The sequence below is a fragment of the Amaranthus tricolor genome, chromosome 14, assembly GCF_026212465.1.
Source record: "Amaranthus tricolor cultivar Red isolate AtriRed21 chromosome 14, ASM2621246v1, whole genome shotgun sequence".
NCBI lineage: Eukaryota > Viridiplantae > Streptophyta > Magnoliopsida > Caryophyllales > Amaranthaceae > Amaranthus > Amaranthus tricolor.
Window position 1 is genome coordinate 3135622 of NC_080060.1, and position 22420 is coordinate 3158041.

General features: G+C 30.8%; 2 protein-coding genes across 2 annotated transcripts; both read left to right on the plus strand.

Moving 5' to 3' along the window:
* Nucleotides 1-342: 342 nt before the first annotated feature.
* LOC130800343 (hydroxyproline O-galactosyltransferase GALT6-like) lies at nt 343-4830 on the plus strand. The gene is made up of 7 exons (XM_057663821.1): nt 343-1648; nt 2331-2563; nt 2641-2931; nt 3027-3155; nt 3247-3420; nt 3804-3911; nt 4021-4830. The coding sequence occupies exons 1-7, from the start codon at nt 784-786 to the stop codon at nt 4228-4230; spliced, it is 2010 nt and encodes a 669-aa protein (XP_057519804.1). The 5' UTR covers nt 343-783; the 3' UTR covers nt 4231-4830.
* An 8764-nt stretch (nt 4831-13594) lies between these two features.
* LOC130800344 (calmodulin calcium-dependent NAD kinase-like) lies at nt 13595-22014 on the plus strand. The gene is made up of 8 exons (XM_057663822.1): nt 13595-13949; nt 16853-17076; nt 17179-17243; nt 18736-18969; nt 19513-19642; nt 19729-20048; nt 20735-20879; nt 21569-22014. Exons 1-8 carry the CDS (start codon nt 13868-13870, stop codon nt 21812-21814), a joined length of 1446 nt encoding a protein of 481 aa, XP_057519805.1. The 5' UTR covers nt 13595-13867; the 3' UTR covers nt 21815-22014.
* The last annotated feature ends 406 nt before the right edge of the window (nt 22015-22420 follow it).

Here is a 22420-nt window from a genome sequence, read left to right on the forward strand (position 1 = left end):
TGATCAGAATTTGAGAAAGAGGAAAAGACTACAGAACAACCTCCAAAATCAATGTCATGTTTAGAAGTGATGATTTCATTTGAAAATTTAAAATTGGCTTTGATAAATTAAAATTTTCAAATTTGAATTTAGATCAAATTTCACCATTGTTGTTAAAGTAGTTAAAATTAAAAAATTGAGAAATCTTATCATTTTTCAAATTATTTATTTATAATTTCATAATTAAAATCCATAATTTAAAATGAAATACTTATTTCTAAATAGTACTCTATTATTTCATTCAAATTTCTATAATTGTCATTGAAAATTCAATGTTAAATTAAATTTGAAAAGTCTACCTATATGGTGGCTTTATAAGATTCTCTATTATTCCCCCTGAAAGCTAGAGAGAGAAAGTAAAAGAAAGCTGTTGAGGTCATCTTTCCTTCCATCCACTCCCTTTTGTATTCTCTCTATTTTTCTTTCATTCTGTCTTAAATAAATAAACCGTTAAACTGCTTACAATCTCTTGCATTCTCAAAAGGGTTTGTGTGATTTGTTGATGACCTAACTAAAAACCCAAGCTCAAAACTCTTTTTCTAGAAGCAGTTTCCCTTTCTCTTTTTTCAAAATCTCTACAGCCCTTTAATTTCACACCTCGAGAATTAAAGGGATTTGAGACTTTATTCCCAATTTCAAAACCCATATCTTAATTTATCCTGATTTTCCTGGGTACCTTTTACAAAATTGAATAATTTTAGGGTTAGGGTTCAAACATTTGTGTTTGGGGAAAAAATTAAAATTATGAAGAGAGGAGGGGGCAAATTAGAGACTTACATGGGTCTAACACGAGCTAGATTGGTTCAAATTCTTGCTTTAATTGGGTTACTGTACATGATGTTCATGACTTTTGAGGTACCTTTTGTATTTAAGAGTGTTTCACGGGATACTTCAAGCGTTTCTTTTCAAAACGATGCGTTTGTGAGACTACAACAGTTAGATAGTGAAGAAGAATTACAAGAGAAAGTTGCTCCGATCCGACCGTTGAAAGAGTCGTTAATGATTTCATCAGTTTCTCCGAAACCCCAACGTCAAATGAGGGAATATAAAACCCTTTCTGGGTTGATTTTTGATTGGAGAGCTTTGATTAGTACTGAAAAAGATGGGTTTTCAGGTTTACACAAATCTGCAATAACTGCATTTCAATTAGGTGATAAACTTTGGGAAGATCTGAAGTCAGGGAAGGTGAAACTTGATGTCGAAAAGGCGGCAGAAAATCGGAATGAATCATCTTGCCCGAACTCGGTTTCGTTATCTGGTGCTCAATTTATGGAGAAGGGGAAGGTAATGGTGTTGCCCTGTGGATTGACATTGGGGTCCCACATTACTTTGGTTGGTAAACCAAGAGCTGCTCATGTTGAATATGATCCTAAAATATCAATTTTGAGAAATGGGGATCAAAGTGTGATGGTCTCTCAGTTTATGTTAGAGTTAATTGGATTAAAAACTGTTGATGGTGAAGACCCACCAAGGATTTTGCATTATAATCCAAGATTGAAAGGGGATTGGAGTGGAAAACCTGTAATTGAGCAGAATACTTGCTATAGACAACAATGGGGGACCTCCGTTCGTTGTGAAGGATGGAAGTCTAAGCCTGATGAAGAGACTGGTGAGCTTCAAAGATCTCTTTTCTTCCCTCAATATGATTATTTTTAGTGTTTTTCTTTTGTGTATTGGATTGATCTTGCTTAAATTGATTAAACTTTCAAAAAGGATAATCTTTTTTTGTTTTTGTTGCCATGTGAAATTAATATTTGTTTTGGTGTTAGTGCAAAAATTTGAGGCAGGGTCCCTGATAAGGAGGAATTTGGAATGTTGCCAACCTGATAGAAGGGGGGTTGTTGACTTGTTGTGATGGTTTTACATGTTATGTTATGCTTAATGGACTAATGTATGTTGCTATTTGATTGAATATCCTGGAATTGGCCACTGAATAGTTGTGTCAGAAAAAATTGAAGGAAAATCGAGCTGAGGGTTTTCCTGCTAGGGCATTGGTTGTAACACAATATCATCTTAATACTATGACGGATGGGAGGTGTTCACTCGGGTCATTGGGTTAAATTTTGATTAGGTGTTTTGGGTTGGTTTGAAATCGGGTTTGTGTCCATATTGAGTTTTGCATAATTGTAAATCATTTTTGAAAATGGGTTCGGTTACAAAGTCGTGTAAATTTAGGTCATCGGGTACTATGACCCTATTTGTCCTTAAGTTTTGATCACCTTTATTTTTGTCTCTAATACGGTAATACCTAGTGCTAATCTTTTTATATGTATGCTTGTTTGGCATTGTAGTTGATGGGTTGATTAAGTGTGAGAAATGGATCCGTGATGATGATAGTAATACCGAAGATTCCAGGGCAACGTGGTGGTTGAGTCGGTTGTTAAGCAGGCCAAAGAAGGTGACCGTGGACTGGCCATTTCCGTTTGCTGAGGAAAAGTTGTTTGTTATGACCCTCAGTGCTGGTTTGGAAGGTTACCATGTCAATGTGGATGGGAGGCATTTCACATCCTTTCCTTATCGAACAGTGAGTATTTACGTGTGATCCTTTTAAGATCATCTGCTGTAGTGCTTTGTATGATGTAAATTTTCCGATGTTTTCAGGGCTTTTCACTTGAAGATGCTACTGGGCTCACATTAAAGGGAGACATAGACGTTCATTCTCTATTTGCTGCTTCTTTGCCGTCATCTCATCCTAGTTTTGCTCCTCAAAGGCACCTCGAGATGTCTAGTAGATGGCAAGCTGCACCTCTTCCAAATGGTCCTGTGGAGCTCTTTATAGGCATTCTTTCTGCCGGCAATCATTTTGCCGAGAGAATGGCTGTGAGGAAGTCATGGATGCAGCATAGACTAATAAAGTCTTCAAAAGTTGTGGCGCGCTTTTTTGTAGCATTGGTTCGTGTAGACGACATTCTTATGTTGCTCTAGAGTTTTAGTAATCTAGTTCAGTAGTTTGTTTTCTAAAATAGCACCATTTTTTTTTATTTCAGCATGCTAGAAAGGAAGTGAATGTGGAATTGAAAAAAGAAGCGGAGTTTTTTGGCGATATTGTTATAGTCCCTTACATGGACAGCTATGACCTAGTCGTGGTTAAAACCGTCGCGATTTGTGAATATGGGGTGAGTTTTTAAAGTTGGATCCAGCCTCTTGATCTTCTTTACAGGAGTTAGGCAAATCTGATCCTATAAAACCTACTACATTTGTTTGCAGGTTCGCACTGTGTATGCAAAGCGCATCATGAAGTGTGATGATGATACCTTTGTTCGGGTTGATGCTGTTATTAAGGAAGCAAACAAGATTCCTGAGGGTAGCAGCTTGTATGTGGGTAACATTAACTACTATCACAAACCTTTGCGTAGTGGTAAATGGGCCGTCACATATGAGGTATGATTGGAGCCATGATCGCCCCCGCCCCCCACCCCCGCTAAATGATGCTTGTTATTGTTCATGTTTATCTTGTTCTTAATATTATAAGAGTAAAGCCCTTTCCGATTGTCTTATGTTATCATTATCTACCGATTCAGGGTTGTTTGTGGTGAATGTCATCTTTCTTTTTGTAATTTGGTACCAACCTTGAGTTTTATGCTTCCGTGCATTTTGAGTTTGAGACAGTAGGACACCCGTCTTATATGTTTTGGTAACCAAGAAAAAGCATAGATGTGTGATGGAAAGAGGGGGGTTAACTGGGAAAAACATATATTTTTTTGTTAAATTCATCTTGATCATCCAATCAAGTTCCCACCTTTTGTTCCCATTGTCTCTTTCAGGAGTGGCCGGAGGAAGATTATCCACCGTATGCAAATGGGCCAGGTTACATATTGTCAACCGATGTCGCACAATTTATTGTTTCCGAGTTTGAGAAGCATAAACTAAGGGTGAGATGCATTTCCATACCCCCGCTCTCCTTATAAAGTAAAAACATTAGAATCAAGAATCCAATCTCAACTTTAAATTTGTAATTAGTTTCCCCTTTATCTCACGCAGTTATTCAAGATGGAAGATGTGAGCGTAGGAATGTGGGTTGAGCGCTTTAACAGCTCGAAACCAGTGGAATACATTCACAGCCTCAAGTTCTGCCAGTTTGGATGTATAGACGACTATTACACTGCTCATTATCAATCTCCGAAACAAATGATCTGTTTATGGAACAAGTTGCAACAACACGGCCGCCCTGTTTGCTGTAACATGAGATAATCGTTTCGTGAATTTCCCATGAACCCAGTTTCCCATTTGCCAAAACAAACTGATAGAGCAAGTTTTGAAACCCGGAATCAGTTTTCCTTCTCTGTATATTCCTCGAAAGGTTCGGTCTTTATAGGTTCCATATTCATTCATTAACTGTTCTACTTCCTCTATCTCGCCGATTATTGAAGTTTTTGTGCGATGAACGAGCCTTGAAGAAGATGAAGATGATGACGATGACGATGACGATGACGATGATGATCGATGAAACCGGATGATTGACGACAAACAGCCTTAACCAGTTGGAGGGTTTTGTAAAATAATGTAAAGAAAGCATAAAAATGGAATAGAATCCTCAACATTCCAGGTGTATAATTATAAGTATGGAACCATCTAATGACTATTTAATTAGAAGATTCTTCCTTACATTACCTGAAGAACTTTCCTGTTTTTGCTATGTTTATAGGCCATGTGAATGACTGGTAGTGAGTTTTAGTTTGGGAACCAGGAAATTGTTCTTTATCCTTTTTTGTATTTGTTAATGTTAACTCTTCAATTTTGGCAATATAAGATCATCATCCGGTAGTTATGACTCGGTTATTCGATTTAAAATTCTGTTGATATTTGAATTTATAGTTTAAAATATAGTCAAGTGTGATCTTGTTTGACTCATCTGAATATAAAGATTATTAATATCAAATTTTAAATTTTTTTTATCATACATAATTAGAAATATTAGTAATTGAACTAATGATTTAAACCGTAAACGTTGTTTAGTATAACACAAAATATGACAATTGACTTAGAATTTTGTACATGTGTAGAGATATGTTATCATCATCTTATATAGTGTATTTCGCTCATAGAAACTAGGATTAGAGTTTTGGGTGAAAAGGAATACAGAAACTCAAACCTATAAAAAGGATGCAGCCAAAGAGCCCTGAAAAAAATCATTAGAAAAATCTTTATAAAAAGAGGTTCATACCTCGAAAAAGACCAAATGAAAATGTGTAGATACGTGTTCAACTTAATTATGCTAGGATTATGGATTGGCCTTATATGAAAGTCATCTTACAACTCAATAGTTAAAGAACGGGGTTAACGAATTAGTACTTCTATAAGATTATTTGGTGATTGTTGTACAATAATATAGTATAGAATTATGGATACAACTTGTTCAAAAATGAGCCTACTTGCACATGAATATGTTCCCTTGAGCGAGAGATTTGTAGTCTATGGAAACATGGATTGTGCCTTCTCTGAACTAGTAGAGGTGCATGTACAATTGCCTCCTATGAAATACTTCTTATGTCCCGTAGCTCTCAGCGTAGCTTATAAGGATAAAATTTTAGCAAAAAGAAAATAGAGTTTTTAAAATAGATTTGAACCTAAATAAATATCTACAATTAAATTTGACTTTGATTAGACGTTATAATGAATTTTAAATTATGTAAAAACTAACGTGAAGAGACCTGAAATCGATCTGATGACTTGAACCCGAATGAACACCTATAGAAGTGGGTAATAGAATTTGAAACACGAAAAATAAAAGAAATATAAGAATAAGATAAAAAGATAAATTAAATATGCAGAATTAAAGAAAGGATTAGATCATGACTAAAAATCTAAGTGTTTAAATTACATACAAATTTGGATGAACAAAAATTTAATTCACTATATTTTTTTAAGTTGTCCCATCAAATTTGTTAGGTTTTCCATTTTGTTGATAGCTCTCCCATTTTTTGTTTTACATCTTCAAACTTAATCTCTCTTTATTTCATTTACAAAGTGAATCTATTTCTTCATGTTGATCACAATTTTTTCACCCATCTATTTATTTTAGTTCTTCCAATGACAACCAATCAAAAAAGATACAAACATGTTGGAGACAAGGAGTGCACATTATGATACAAATAATAAGGGAACTTGTAAGTTCCAAAGCTAAATATTTATCAAAATTTTATTATTAAAGGTCTCATTATAAAACATTTTAAATTAGACTAAATAGTCAAACTTTAATTAAAATATATGTTATTTTACTTTTAATACTAATTCTTCCTTTAAAAAATTATTTTAATATTTAAAATCTCAATTTAGTTAGACTATTTAGCCTAATTTTTCATATCTCACCATGAGACTGCCTAACAATTTAAATGAGGATATGTGTTGCATCTATCGTTTGATTTTGGTTGTCTTTTCCGAATTGGTTTATAAAAACCACACTGTTTTCTCGGCTTTTACCTATACAATTCGTCTTGTATGAGACCCTCTCACCATGAGACCAATTCATATAATAGCTCATTTCTTCAATTGATTATTTTAAGATCATAAGTAATCGTTTTAAGGTTATCAATAATCACTCTAAAACTATAAAATGTCATTATATTAAAATTATGAGTGATCACTTTAACATTATAAGTGATCATTTTAACATAAAAAATAAATATTGGGCCAGCTCAATAAAGATGATTTCACCGTAAAACCCTCTCTCATCAGAATTTGTGATTAAGAATTAGTGTTTACCTTTTGTACTCTTTCTAATTCGTTAATTATGGGTTTGATGTTAATTTGCTGTTTGGCTTTTGTCTTCTATTAACCCATGCTCTTAAGCTTTTCTTGTTTTTTTCTTCTTAAAATTAAAATTGGGATCAAATTCAAAACCACATTTATTATCTAAGAAGACTAATAATACTCTTTTTGTCCCTATACCATGCCAACATTTTATATTGGTCTATATGTTTTTATTTTATAACATTTTTATTTTTCATAATTTCTTCGTCGTATTTTTTAATTCATTTTCGCATATATTTCCTACTTTCATTTTCACTTTTAATCAATATCATATAATTTTAATATTACCACTAGTTTCTTAAAAAAATTGTGCAATTATATCCTTTGAGATGTAATATTATAGGATCAGATGGACTCTAATGAAATATGACTAAAAAATCGAAATATATTCATATTAATGTAGTGTAATTGTTTGAAAATGAATTTTGTTAATAATACTAAAAATATAAAAATAATATGAATGAAAATTAAAGTAAATAGTGATAGAGATAATAAGATCAAAAAATCAATTAAGATAAGTTTTGATTGATAAGACGGTGTATGTATTAGCATATGTCATTGTTTAATGGTAACTATTATTTGGATTGTATGGAATACGAAAATTTGTTAAAAAAATAATCCTAAATATAGCTCCTTCGATTAATATAAAAACTATTATTTAACTCAAAAACAATTTATAATGCTGTAATTAATAATCTTCTCATAATAATTTAAAGTTCTATTTAACTCTTGTGTTTTAACTAAAAAAATACATACTTCTGATTATTATTTGAATACTCTTCAATTGTATAAATGAGTTATTCTTGAAACAACAATTCTTACTTGAGACCGTCTTTTCTAAAGATAGTTCTTAAAAGCCCAGTCATTATGTTAAATTAAAAAAAAAAAAAAAAAACTGACGTGCGCGTGTAAGTGTAATGTGAAAAGTCACATAATATATTTGGGGTTATAACAACATTTATTTGGAGTTATAACATAATATATTTGGTGTTATACCAGCATATATTTGAGGTTTGTAACATAATTTATTTTGGATTATAACATAATATATTTGTAGTTATAACAAAATATATATATATATATATATATATATATATATATATATATATATATATATATATATATATATATTTGATAACATAATATATATGGGGTTATAACAACATATATTTGTGGTCATAACTAATATACTTGGGGTTATAACATAATATATTTAGAGTTGTAACAACGTATATTTGAAATAATAATAATATAATATATATGGAGTTATAACAATATACATTTGGGGTTATAACATAATATATTTGGTGTTATAAAAATACTATACCCTCAAACACAGACCATTATATACTGAACTATATATTATTGTATAACCCCAAATATAATATGTTATAACCACAAATATATGTTGTTATAACCTCATATATATTATACTATAACCTCAAATATATTAAATTATAACCCAAATAAATTATGTTATAATCCTCAAATATATGCTAGTATAACACCAAATATATTATTCAAATATATTATGTGACTTTTCACATTATACTTACACACGCTCATTAGTTTTTTTTTAAATTAAGATAATGAGTTGGACTTTTGAGAATCATTTTTAGAAAAAACGGTCTCTCAAGAGAGAGGCCGTTCTTGAAATTATTTTTTACGAATTTTCCAATGAGTGTTTTGGGATCAAATTTGGGAAAAATTTGAAAAAAATAAGATTATTTAACAACTTAATTTCAAAAATAAGCTCTGTGAAAACTTATTTCCCAAAATAAGCGTTCGTATTTTTGCCAAACTTAGGCCCAACCCAATTTCTGTGTGCTCTCTTGACCAATTTCCATTAAGCTGGGCTGGACATAAAGCAAGTGGCAGACATAAGATTAAGTTTATACCATATTTTATCCACATACTTTCTCCAGCTGCATTTTTATTATTAAAACTATTCATCGTTTAAATTTATTTTATATATTACCGCTAATGTGTAAGAAAAAATATAGTCAATTGGAATCTTTTTTGAATCATTTAATCGCATGTTTTCATAATATTAACTTTTATAATTTTTAGACGTGTATAATTGATTATATAAATGATTAAAATAACACATTGAATGATGTAAAAAGTCAAATGTAGCAAGTATAGTATAACGGAGGAAGTAATTTATGTACTTATGTAACATTACTTATGAATTAGTGAGCAAATCATTTAGTAATTCGTACAAAATATTGGAAATGGTAGTAGAAAATTATTATAATTTTGATAGACATATCTCTCGACAAACTTGATGTTCATGTTTATTCTTCCTTAATAATTTTATTTTAAAATTCATTCCAATTCATTATCATTTGAACATGTGGTATTAGATGATAACAAAAAATTGTGAAAAAAAACTCTTTAATGATCAAATTATTATTACCATGAGAATGACATGATACATATCATGAAATTTACACTATAAATCATTCATTTTACCATCAATCATTTGATTGCATAAAAAAGTAATATATTCAATAATAACTAAAAAAGATCAATATTTAATTTTTGCTTTAAAAAAATCATATATTCGATAAAATTAATAAAGATAATATAAACTTAATACTAACGAAGAGTTTCCATACAAGTTATTACTATTAACTAAACGTAGCGTCAGTGCATAATAAAACAAAATAGTGTGGAGTATTCTAAATAGTAAAATGAAAGAGAACAACAAGAGTATAGTCTTTTGAGTAATTTGTCTTTCATTTCGTCACTTCAATTTTTGTGTTTAGTATGACTAAAAAAAGGACAAACTTTATATTACGTAGATTTATTAAATTTATCTCTTGATATTCTGAAAACATTGAAGAGCTCTTTGGAAATTAAATCCAAGATAATACTTTTAATTAAGAAAACATATTTTTTTAGAATTGGAGATGCAATTCATGTACAAATGCACTTACATATATTATGTATCCACTTGTGATTAGAACTTAGAAGAACAGTTGAACCGTCTCTTAAAGAGACGACTTCAAAATAAAAAGTCCATATGTTTATTTTATTTTTAATTTGTATTAATTAGACTATTTACCCCATATATCTAATACATCTCTCAAAGAGACCGTCTCTCACAACAATTTTTTTTAGAATAATGCTAAAAGAGACATAAAATATATAAAGATTAGGAGTTAAGTAGTAGTCTCATCATTATCAAAATTAAAAATGTGTATAACTAGACCAGTGCAATGGGCCATATAAGTCGGACTGGTCCCAAGTAAAATAGGTTGAGTTGGGTCAGTCCCACATAAATGGGCTCAATTGGACACGGCTCTTTCGGCCCATTCAGCCCATTCATAATTATATTCTTCGAAATTTTAATTGAATTAGGAATGTAAGTATGTAACCGTCCATCCAATATAAAAATCAACACATTCAACACGGTTAATTGAGTTGTTGGTTAAACTTTTAGCAGAGTTTTATCTTACAATAATTCTTAAATGAGACGATCTTACAGTAAACCATTTTTATTGGGTTAACTCAATATATATTTTCAGTTTTAAATTGATCACTTATAATATTAAAGTAATCACTTATAATTTTTATAGTCTTAGAGTGATTAAAACAATTACTTAAGATCTTAAAGTAATCAATTAAAAAAATAAACTAATCATATAGGCGCGTCTCACGGTATATAATCAATTGATCTTATATAATACTCCAATGATAATCCCTCCTTCCGTAACAACACAAAGATCAGTTAATGATTTTCTTCTCATGGTCCCACTACTAAAATATGCTAATTCTTTTATCCCAACTTATTAATATAATCGAATTTAATTAAATAAATCTCAATTTAGTTGACCCATTTTTTTAAAGACTTGGGTATTAGTTTTATTTTTGTTCGTTAATGTTTTTAATTAAGAATCTTTTTACTTTTTCCTTAGTTTTTTTACACTTAGATTGACAGTAAATATTTATTTAGGTAAATGAAAATTTCATTCCAATTTCCACCTCATTAAAACGCACTATAACCATAGATCGTCACCAATGAGACATTCTTAAAATAAAAAGTTATATTATCATAATAACTTATGCTTGGCTGTGTTTTATAATGAGATTGTTTTTTCATATAATAATTTGCGTTCTTTTATGCATATGGATGCCCATCAAACAGGAACCCCCTAGCTTCAAATTATCATTAATTGAAAATAAATACTTGAGAATGCAATTATCAATTTGCTTTGGCTTAAAAGAATATTATTTTCCACAAATAACATTTTTAAAACTCTTTCTGATCCACTGTATTAAAATTATATGATTTTAACATTTTCAACAAATGAAAAAAGTGTTTTATAATTTTCTATGTGAAGTATTTAACTGTGATAAATATAAAGCAATAAAAGATTTTAACTAGTTAATTCATCTAATGGATCTAAAATTGATTTTATTAATCATTTTAGTAGGTCTAGTCATGCCTTCCTCTAACTTTCTGTTATAAAAGTCTTGTCTAGATTTGATACATTATTTTAGAGTACGCCGACCTAATAATAGCAAGTAATTTCCAATAATTATACTTGATTGTACTAGTTATGCAAAAGTTCTTACTACTTTCGTACATTTTAAGGTTGGTACAAAATAAATAGAGTGAATCAAGCCCATACAAGACTTTCTCATCATTATCATCCTACCCAGTGTATCCCGCTCATAGAAAAATTATGGGCAGGGTCTGGGAGGGAAGGACGGCGGCAAATTATATCCATAAAGGAGAGCGCGACCAAAGGAGTCCCCAAGCTTGAGGAAGATAAAGAGACGTAACTACACGAGAAAGATAAATACAGAGCCTATAAATAAAAATTAAGTAGAACCAACTACAAAAAAGAAAAAAAAAAAAACTAATAATAAAGGAAACGAGAGAGGCAAGATGACAGGAATACCAAAAGGTAATCTAAGAAGACATTAATAATCTAAAACACGGATATGGCGCCTCCAACTACCCCTATCACTAGTCAGGCCCTCAAAGAGGTTTAACTCATGCAAGTCAACTTTTATTCACTCATCCCAAGTTTGCCTGAGTCTTCCTCCACTCCTCTTACCCTCTACTATAATGCTTTCTACCCTCTTCACAGGGGCGTCGAAAGTTTTTCTCTGCACATGTCTAAACCAGAAATAGGGGCTACCCCTAGTTTGTCCCTAAACTCTTGGTTCCTAATTCGATCCATCAATGTGTGCTCACACATCCACCTCAGCATACGCATTTCTGTAATTTCCATCTTATGTTCAAAAATCTTCTTTACTGGCCAACATTTGGTCCCATATATCAGAGCAGGTCTGATTGCCACTCGGTAGAATTTTTCTCTTAACTTGCTTGGGAATTTCCTATCACATACCACTGTAGTGGCTACTCGCCACTTGAGCCAACCCGCTTGTATACGATGATTTACATCTCCGTCAATCTCCCCATCCCTTTGAATGACCGATCCCAAATATTTGTACTTGGTCGTACTTTTAACAACTGCTTCATTAATGGACAACACCGGTTCACCTACCGGTGATGTCCCACTAAAGTCGTAGCGCAAATACTCGGTCTTCGTACGACTAATGCCAACCCTTTGCTTTCTAAAGCTTCCCTCCACTCATCCAATTTATTACTAACCTCTTCTCTAGTTTCTGCTACCAGCACTATGTCATCAGCGAATAGTATGCACCACGGTACCGTCTCCCATATAGATTTAGAAATCTCTTCCATAATGACAGTAAAAATGAAAGGGCTTAGAGCCGATCCCTCATGTAGTCCAACTTTAGTCGGAAAAAGCTCTGTTATCCCCACCGGTGTTTGAATGTTAGTCGAAACTCTGTCACACATATCCTGTATAGCCTCAATGTACACTGAAAAAATACCTCTAGCCTTGAGACTTTCTCTTTCTCGTAAATATTCTATCTCAAAACAATATCTGCAAAGTGTCAACTGAGGAGGACTTAGTAAATTACTATGATTTTTTGAAGTTAACAAATCACCCTTATGTAGTACGATTTAATAAGGTGAGAGTTTTATGATTTTAATTTACCTTTTTTTGTTTTTAATAGTGATTTATAAATCATAGGCATTGATTAGAAATCAGGTGTCAAATTCAATATGTCTGATAGATGATTTGACTAACTGATTTTATCAGTTTATTTTTAACACGCTGATTTGAATAATTTGTTATAAATTAATCAATTCATAACAAAAATTTATTTTTAGCCAACTAATTTATGACATACTAGCATTAAATGGCATATTTGACCACCCAAACATATATTTGTACTAAAATTATCCAAAAATATTTCCTGAACACCCTAATATCTCACTAAATCTCATTCATGGATAGTCCCAAACTCAAGAAAGTAATTTAAATTAGAAAAAAATATACTCCGTATTTTATATAAATGTGGGAAAATAAATACATAAAATGAAAGGATAAGTTATTTAAATGTGTAGTTAAGCTAAAAAATGTGACAAATTTAATTAAACAAATAAAAAATTAAAAGTAAGGTCATTTTTGGGATAGGAGTAAAATGTGATGAATGATAGTATTAGGTGATAGGAGTAGTGGAGGAGGATATAAATCGAAAGATCCTTTCGTAAAAAGTTATATCAAACAGCGATGTAGAAGAAGATATTTATGATTGTCAGATCTTATACACAATAATCTTAGTTTTGTTAATTTTGAATTAAATTTAGTTAAAAATGTTATGTACTTGCTAATTTTTATCTCTGATGTATCATATGACTTTTTATTAATGATTCAGCTATTATTTAAAAAAAAAATTATAGTACTGAGTTAGTGGCAAACCATAACGCTAATGAGTAATGCTCTCTCCCTGCCTTCTTACACAATAAAACCCAGAACAGTACTGTTATATAACCATCTCACTCACTTTACACCTTCATTCAAATCTCCTCCTTTTCTTCCTCATATCACCATCCATTAATCTTCTCATTCAATCTTTTTCTGGGTATACAAATTTTGTGGTTAAACTCACTCAATCACCACTTTATTTCATTTCCACTGATTCGAAGAATCTCTTTAGTCTTCAGGAAGTTTTGAGGAATATAGTAATGGATGAAAAGCTGATTCCATTTCATCAGAGAACTGAGTCAGGTCGAGTTGGACGATTTGAGAGATTCTCCCATTATGTTGGTAATTCTTCTTTCTTTATTTATTTGTCGTTTCTTTTTTAGCGTCGTATTATGTGAGTAATCTTCGATTTTCTTTGATTTATTTTCATGATTTTACTGGTATGTTCATAGTTCTTTCTCAAGATGTAAGGTTCATGGTAAACGTCGAAAATCTTTCAAGATTTTTTATACGTTTCGTGTTCTTTCAATGTCTTCAATGGAGATTATTTGTACAGATTTAATGTTGAGAAAATAAATTTCATGCATCCATTAATGGCATGATTAGCTTTACAACTAGTCTAATCCTCTAAGACAGTCCTAGTGGGTATGGGTAGCTTCTGAGTTTGAAGACGACCCAGAGACACGACCCAAACCTAAACCCATTTGTGGTGCTTATCAAGAATCACATCCGAATCCGCTGACTGGCAAAACAAAATCCTTATATATTAAAACCATAAATCCGTAATCTCGAAAAATTGTATGCATTGTGAAATAGGGACCCAAATTATCAAGAAATACATAGAAATATTACTTTATATTATCATATACTCCCTCCGTTCCTTTTTTATCTTCCACATTACTAAAACGGGTAGTTTCAAAAGTTCTTCCACTTTAGAATACTTTCTATTTTTAGAAAGTTTTTATCTCACTTTTACTCCTTAAAATCCCCTTTTCTTTTAATGTACCCATTTTCTTTTATTTATAATTATTTTCTCTCTCATACTTCCAATACAATCATTACTTCACACTACTATTTAATTAAAATAATACCCACTACAACCTCATACTTCCAATACAATCATTACTTCCCACTATTATATAATTAAAATAATACCCACGACCACCAAAGATTCTCTTTTTCTTAATCTTTGTGAAATACCTAAATAGGAGAACAAATAGGAACGGAGGGAGTACCTGTTATTATTATTTCTTTGTCATCCTTATTATTAATTAACATTAAATGTAAACATCAACTTCAAATTATTTTTAATAAAAATAATAAAATAATTCCAGCAATGTTGACATGTCATACCCTCATATTTTTAATGGGATCAGAATTATTAAATTTTATCCAAATTTGTCACGCAATAACAATGGTCAATTAGTATGAACTTATAAATAAAATAATACACCTAAACAAAATAATACTCCTAAATAAAATAATCACTCAAAAGTATGACCTAATACCTACCAATCAAATTAATTATTTTGTTGATGATTAGAACAACAACACAATCAATATTATTTAAAGATATGCCCCTACCTAAAATATAATCGTAAATAAAAAATTAGGTTTTGTTTCAAAATAATTACTACTAATTTCAAATAATATTTTAGGTTTAGTTCTTACTAACGCTTCGCTTTCCTTAGTTTACTCTATAATCTAGAAAAATATGACGATTAGAACAACAACACAATCAAAATTATTTAAAGATATGCCCTATCTAAAATATACTGGTAAATGAGAATCAACCGGACATAATCTAGTTGAGTCACGCCAGTTAATTATAATCTAATACTTTATCAAATGGGAATAACTCCCCTTTCGACTATTAATGAGCGCCTTGGGATAGCAGAACGTCGAAACCCACTGCGCCACTCAAATAAAATATGAAATTCAACTATAAAGGAGTTATTCTAACTCCAAGTAAGGCATAATTCTATTCTTAAATAAATAAAGGGGTGGTCCCCGCCTTCTACTAACACTCTTATTCTCAAAACTATTCTAAGAGCAAGGATTTCACAGTCGATAGCTCTTCATATAAAGTGTATTCATTAGTACCTCATAGTTTCGATATAATGCATATTATCACAATAAACAACAAACAATGATGTCTTAAAGAAAAATTGTATATAAGGGTTAAATACTGCGTGTACGTATCTGTAAGCATCACTGCACAAACAAAAGTTACAAAAGTCACCAACTAAGGTTCTACTTTCCTCTTATGAACTGGGAACCTATACAAGTTAGGAATAAAATAATAAGTTCCCTTAACTACTTTGTCATACCAACTAAATGCCTAAATAACCACTATCACCCATTCAACATTAGTTTTCGATTACTCTAGCACGCACACAACTCATTCAATACAAATCAAAATCATTAACTCAACACAACCTAAGTCTTTTCACCAATTTAAAAGTAAAAGTATATGTGAATCGTTCCTTTTCATCAACTAATTTTGAGTATATCGGTTCGTATTACCCAAAAATAACTTATCACACATTGATGGATCGAATTAGAAACCAAGAGTTTATGGACAAACTAGGGGTAGCCCCTATTTCTGAAAAAATACGCGAAAATAGATTGATGGATCGAAAGTCTTTTCTGTAACTTTCATCTTATGTTCAAAAATCTTTTTTACAGGCCTACATTCGCTCATTTATGAAAATGAGGGAGTATCAACCTAAAACCCTAAGTCCTCTTTTTTATTCTATTTATATATTTATTTACTTATATATTTATTTGTTTACTTATTTATTTATTTATTTTTGATTAACCTCCTTGTAAGACCCAAATTTGATGTGCTCACAAAATAAATAAAGTAATAATTTTAATTAGAACCATTCTTATTTTTGTAATCGCAACTCTATTTTTTTTATGTAACCATGTTGACATTTAAATTCGTGTATGAAAGTAATATACTAAGATTAACTAAAAATAATTTAATGTAATTATAAAATCTTTAAAAGTTATTATAATATTAATTAATTACGTCATTAAAATCTCGAGGTGTTATAAATATACTCATGTTATTTTGTTATATATTGGCAACCTTATATGATTAAGAATTATTAGACTTTGACGTATGTTATTATTATAAGAAATTTTGGGTTTAATGTTATTATTATGATTTAAGTATATATTGGCAATCTTATATAATTTAGAATTATAAATTGTTATTTATTATTGTTATGTTATAGCTAGACAAATTGGGTTTGAAGATCCGAACAAGTGTCCCAAACTATGCAATTTGGTAAACAATTACTTGAAGAAAAGTGAAGGAAGTGAATCATCTATATATGAATATTTGTCTAATGAGCCAGAAGCTGACAATCTGTATGTCAAACTAATTGACGAATTTGAACGTTGCATTCTTAGCTATTTTTGTTTTCATTGGACTCAAACTGATACTATGATCAATTATGTAAGTAATTATATTTTCAACTTTTTATTTTTTATAAAACAATTCTTAGCTTTTTTTTTTTTTTTTTAAAGAAAATTTGATTTGTCAATCTGTAAATTGAAGGTGCTGTGCAATGATGATCATGAGAAGAAATCAAAATTAAAAGATTGTGTGTTTACAGCTACAAGGTTCGTAATTTTTAAACATTTTTTTATTTATTCCCTCCTTTTATAATGTTGTCATGATTACAATTATTAGTTTTAAGAATAAATTCGAAGTTTAATTTTTATAAATGGGTTTGAATAATTTTTTTGCGAATTATAGTTTTAATGTTTGTTTTAAACTCATTTCATTTTCTAATGTTCTTCCTATTTTGAATAATTCACCTTGAGGACAGAGAAACTTGATTAATATTTATGACATATACTTTCTCCGCTCCAAATTAATTACAATATTGGCAAAAATGACACTTCATTCATCACTCTCAATTTGTGATTAGTTTTTAATCTACAGGTTAAAATATAATTAAGTGAGATCTTGTTTGATACGTCTCATTGCAAAGATTATTAATATTAAATTTTTATAATTTTTTATTATTCATAATTAGATATATTAAAGATTGAATTAATACATTGAATTGCGTGAAAAAGTAAACGTTGCAAGTAAATTGAAACAGAGGAAGTATTTAGAAGATAAAATATGTCTATGTGAGATCTCGTGAAATTCGTCTGAATGTATACTGTTTTATTATGTATCATAAATATTAATGTTTAAAATTTGTTTTAACAACCGTATAAATGTAAACAAGAAAAAAACAGAAAAAATACGAACTTTAACCATCAAAGGTATTGATAATTACAATATTCAAGTCAAATTATAGAATTCCAACAACCTAAAAAGTAAGTGCAAATATAAAATTTTGATTAAGTGGTAAATTTAATAAGTGGCCGATACAATCATTAATCATTCAAATTTTAAAATAGAAAATATAAGGACAAAATAATTGGGAACATTAGAATATCTTGACTTATTGACCTCCATATGATACAGATCCTTGTGAATCATGTTCAATTATTAATATATTAAACTTTTTAGACTATATGAAAACTTACAAATATATAGTAAAGAATGTTATCTTTTGAGTTATTATCTAACTATTAAACTAATCCCTATTAAAATTTATATATAATAATGGAAAATTTATAAATAATACTCTTAACTATTGCTCATTAACTTATAATATAATATCCCAAACTATTAGTCCCTCTTATTCAGCTTATGTGTCTTATTTTCTTTTATGGTCAAGTCACCTTAATTGTTTCATTTCTATTTTTGGTATGAGTTTTTACTTTTATGCCCTTAGTAGCTTTATCCTATTTTCAATTATACCCTCCATTACCCATACTAATTTTTCTCCCTTACATTAAAAACCCATAATACTACTATCTTTTGTACCTTAGGGTTCCACTTTTTACTCTCCTTAAAATCCATAAAAAGTCAAATGGGACTTCTAAGGTGAATATGAGGGAGTATTTGATTTTGAGTCAATAAATAATTTATAGTTGAGAGTATTATTTACAAATTTTTCCATAATATAATGCTAATTAAAGTTGTAATCAATCTTTTTTTTTTTTTTTTTTTGTATTTGATGAGTAGACTAATTAAGCTATGCTAAAACAGGAAACGGAGATTTGAGATGGCGGTAAACAATTTAAAGGTAACAAGAGTGTTCAATACCTTGGTGGAAGAGATGAAGGCTATTGGTTTAACACCGTCTACTAGCCGCGCCGATGAAGTCAAATGCACGGAGGTTATGGTGCCTGTGGCTCATAACAAGAGATCTCCTGTTCTTCTTCTCATGGGTGGCGGAATGGGTGCTGGCAAGAGCACTGTCCTCAAAGAGATCCTTAAAGAGTAATTTCATCCTTCTCCTCTCTATAATGGGCCCTACAAATCTATTTTTATACTTATTTTATTATTATTTTAATTATCACAAAATTCATTTATATTATTTTACGAGAGTAACTAAGTAGTAAAGAGTTAAATATAATATTAGTTTTTTTAAAATCTATGAACTGATAGGACTTTTCCAATATATCTCTTCTTCAATAACTCGCTTCTGTTTAAAAATCTATTTATTGTATGGTTGGATAATAAGTTTAATTAATGGAGAGATATTATCATATACTAGTATTTTTGTTTTCTTATATTGTAATCAAGGTCGTTCCTAAGTCATGACTCTGAGCAAGGTAGGCATTTATTTAGAGTTTAGAATCAGAAAGAACTCTAACATAAAAATTCTGATTATTGAAGTAGACACTTGAAAATTGCAGTATTTAAGTATTTTTTCAATTTGTCTATGACTCATAAAATACTAGGAAGTACACTTATTTGTAAGGGTCTTAACATTTAATATAAGAGGGCCAAATTTTAAGAGATGACCCTGGATTGATGCAGGCCATTTTGGTCGGCGGCAGAAGCAAACGCAGTGGTGGTGGAAGCAGATGCATTTAAGGAGACAGATGTTATATATAAAGCGCTTAGTTCAAGTGGTCATCATGGGGATATGCTTCCAACTGCTGAATTGGTATAAATCTTCTCTTCTTACCTTTATAAATATTTTCCGTCAAACCAAACACTCCCTATGAATAACCGGGCTCTCCCTCGCAAAAGGTGCACCAAAATTCGACAGATGCAGCATCATCATTGTTGGTGACAGCCCTAAATGAAGGAAGAGATGTGATAATGGATGGAACATTATCATGGGTTCCATTTGTGGAGCAAACTATAAACATGGCTCGGAATGTTCACAAATGTCGATACCGAATGGGAGCTGGCTATCAGGTAGCAGCAGATGGAAAAGTTACAGAGACATATTGGGAGAAAATTGAAGGTGAAAATGATGCCAAACAAGATAAGGACATGAAACCTTACAGGATTGAGCTTGTTGGTGTTGTTTGTGATGCTTATCTTGCTGTTGTAAGAGGTATCAGGTATTTTTTACTCCCAACTCTATCCGGCCTTTACCCACAAGCTTCTTACATTTTTTGCAATTGCTCGAGACATAAAGGAGTGTGTGGCAAATTGGGTGTTGGCAACTTGTTCGACCAGCTAAAAATGCCTAGAATGGGTGCTAGTAAGAGTACTACCCTCAAAGGGTTGTTTGGCAATTGATTGTTGGTTGTTGGCTTGTTTGACTAGCCGTAAATGTTGGTTATTTTGTTTGCTTTTAAGCTAGCTGAAAAAGCCAATTTTTATGGAGATATTTGGTAAATTTGCATCGGTTGTTGGTTATTTTTTAGAGAAAAAGTGGATCAATAAGCCGATTGTCAAAGACAACCAAAAAAGCTAATTGGAGTAGTTTTTTTATTTTGGCTAAAGTCTAAAACCTAACCTTTCAAATGGTTAAAAAAACATTTACCAAATAATTTTGTTTTACTGTTTGACCAACCAACAACTCAAAAGCCAAAACCTAAGCTGCCATGGCCCATGAACCTAACACTCCAAAATCTACGGGCATTCATGTGAATGACTATTAAAAGTTTGAAACTGATCTATTAGTACATATATCCTACTCCAATCTTTTGAAATATGACAGTATAATTCAATGTCAATTCCAATAATCTTATTGACTGACTAACATCTAACAAATTAAGTGATAAATTTGGAAAATGAACAGGAGAGCAATAATGATAAAAAGGGCAGTGAGAGTGAATTCGCAGCTAAGATCTCACAAGATATTTGCAGGTGCTTTTCGAAATTACTGTCAACTTGTTGACAATGCCAGACTCTATTGCACCAACGCCATCGGTGGTCCTCCTCGGGTATTATTTCTTTTTTTTTGCACTTTTTCCATTAATCCATAGGATTTTCTATAAACAGACGAATATATTTGTATATTGTACGGTCACATATACTTCACTTAATAGTTTTTCATAAACAAGTTGTGAAGTAAAATGGCTCGTTAAATTATTTCATTTTTTATTTATGTTGTACATAAAGTTCGCCATCAAATGGTCAATAGTAATCAACCTGTTTGCTAGTTTATCATTAATAAAGGTAAAATTGCGTACATTTGACCCTCTTAAAACCCACTCCAGGTGAAATTCATTTAATAGCATCGAGGTAATGGAATATGTGTTAGTTGTAAAGTAAAGAAATGTATTTCTTCGTTTCAATAAAATTGTTTACAAAATTGTTTACCGAGTACGTGTAAGTTTAGCAAATGTATTGTTAGTTGTTTTTCCATTAATGGATTGGATTTTCTACAAATAGTGGTAATGTAAATCATATTTTAAGTTATTGATGTTTAAGTCAACCAAAAAACTGGTATGAGTGATTGTTTTGTTGGTTTTTGATTTTTAATCTAACACTAACATTCAAACAATTAGCAAATCAACTAATATTTTCAGCCGGCAAAACTAGCAAACTTCTAATTCCCAAAAAAACCCTATATGATTTCTTAACATTAGCAATATTTTATTATAATCTCAATCCCTTGTACAATTTGCAGTTGATAGGATGGAAGGATGGAAATAGCAGGCTACTAGTAGATGTAGAAGAAATTGAATGCCTTAACATATTGAGTGACCTCAATGAAGAGGCCGAGTCCATTAACCAACTTTACAGTGACCATACTCCACTTTATAATTCTGGTTCGGTTTGGAAAGAGATGGTCTTATCACCTCTAAGGCCCAACATTCAAATGGATCTTAATGCTGCCATCCTTAAATCTGAAGCTGATGTTGCTGTTTCTTAAGAGCTATCACTTGCCCATTATTCCTATGGCCCACCCGTATGGTTCACTTGGAGTACAGAATTTGTTGTAATTCTCGGTCTACAATTGGATTCCTAAATTTGTCAACAGAATACGATTGATTTGAATTCTCATATGCTACTTTAACAACTTATCTCGTCTCTTTATCTTTATATATACATAATACATTATAACTCCTTTAATTTTCTTTTTAAATAATTTGCTAAGATCGATACGATGCTAAGAATTTATATGAACGATGTAAAAAACAAAGAATAAAACAACATTTGATAATGTAAACTTGCAAAGAGACATAAAGATTTAAGGAGGTTCACCCAATGATAGCTACGTCATTCGTCGTGTATAGTTTCTCTTTTATTATACTCCCTCCTATTCAGCTGAACTGTCCCATTTGACTTTTCACACTTGCCGAGGCAATATTTTAACTATTAATATCTCAAATTATGCTTAATTAAAAATTATAAAAAGTTGATATTAATAATTCTTGTATTGAGACGAATCAAACAAGATCCCATATGACTATGTTTTAACTTATAGATTAAGAGTAAAATACAAATTAAGAGTGATAAGTGAATAGTGCAAAAAAAA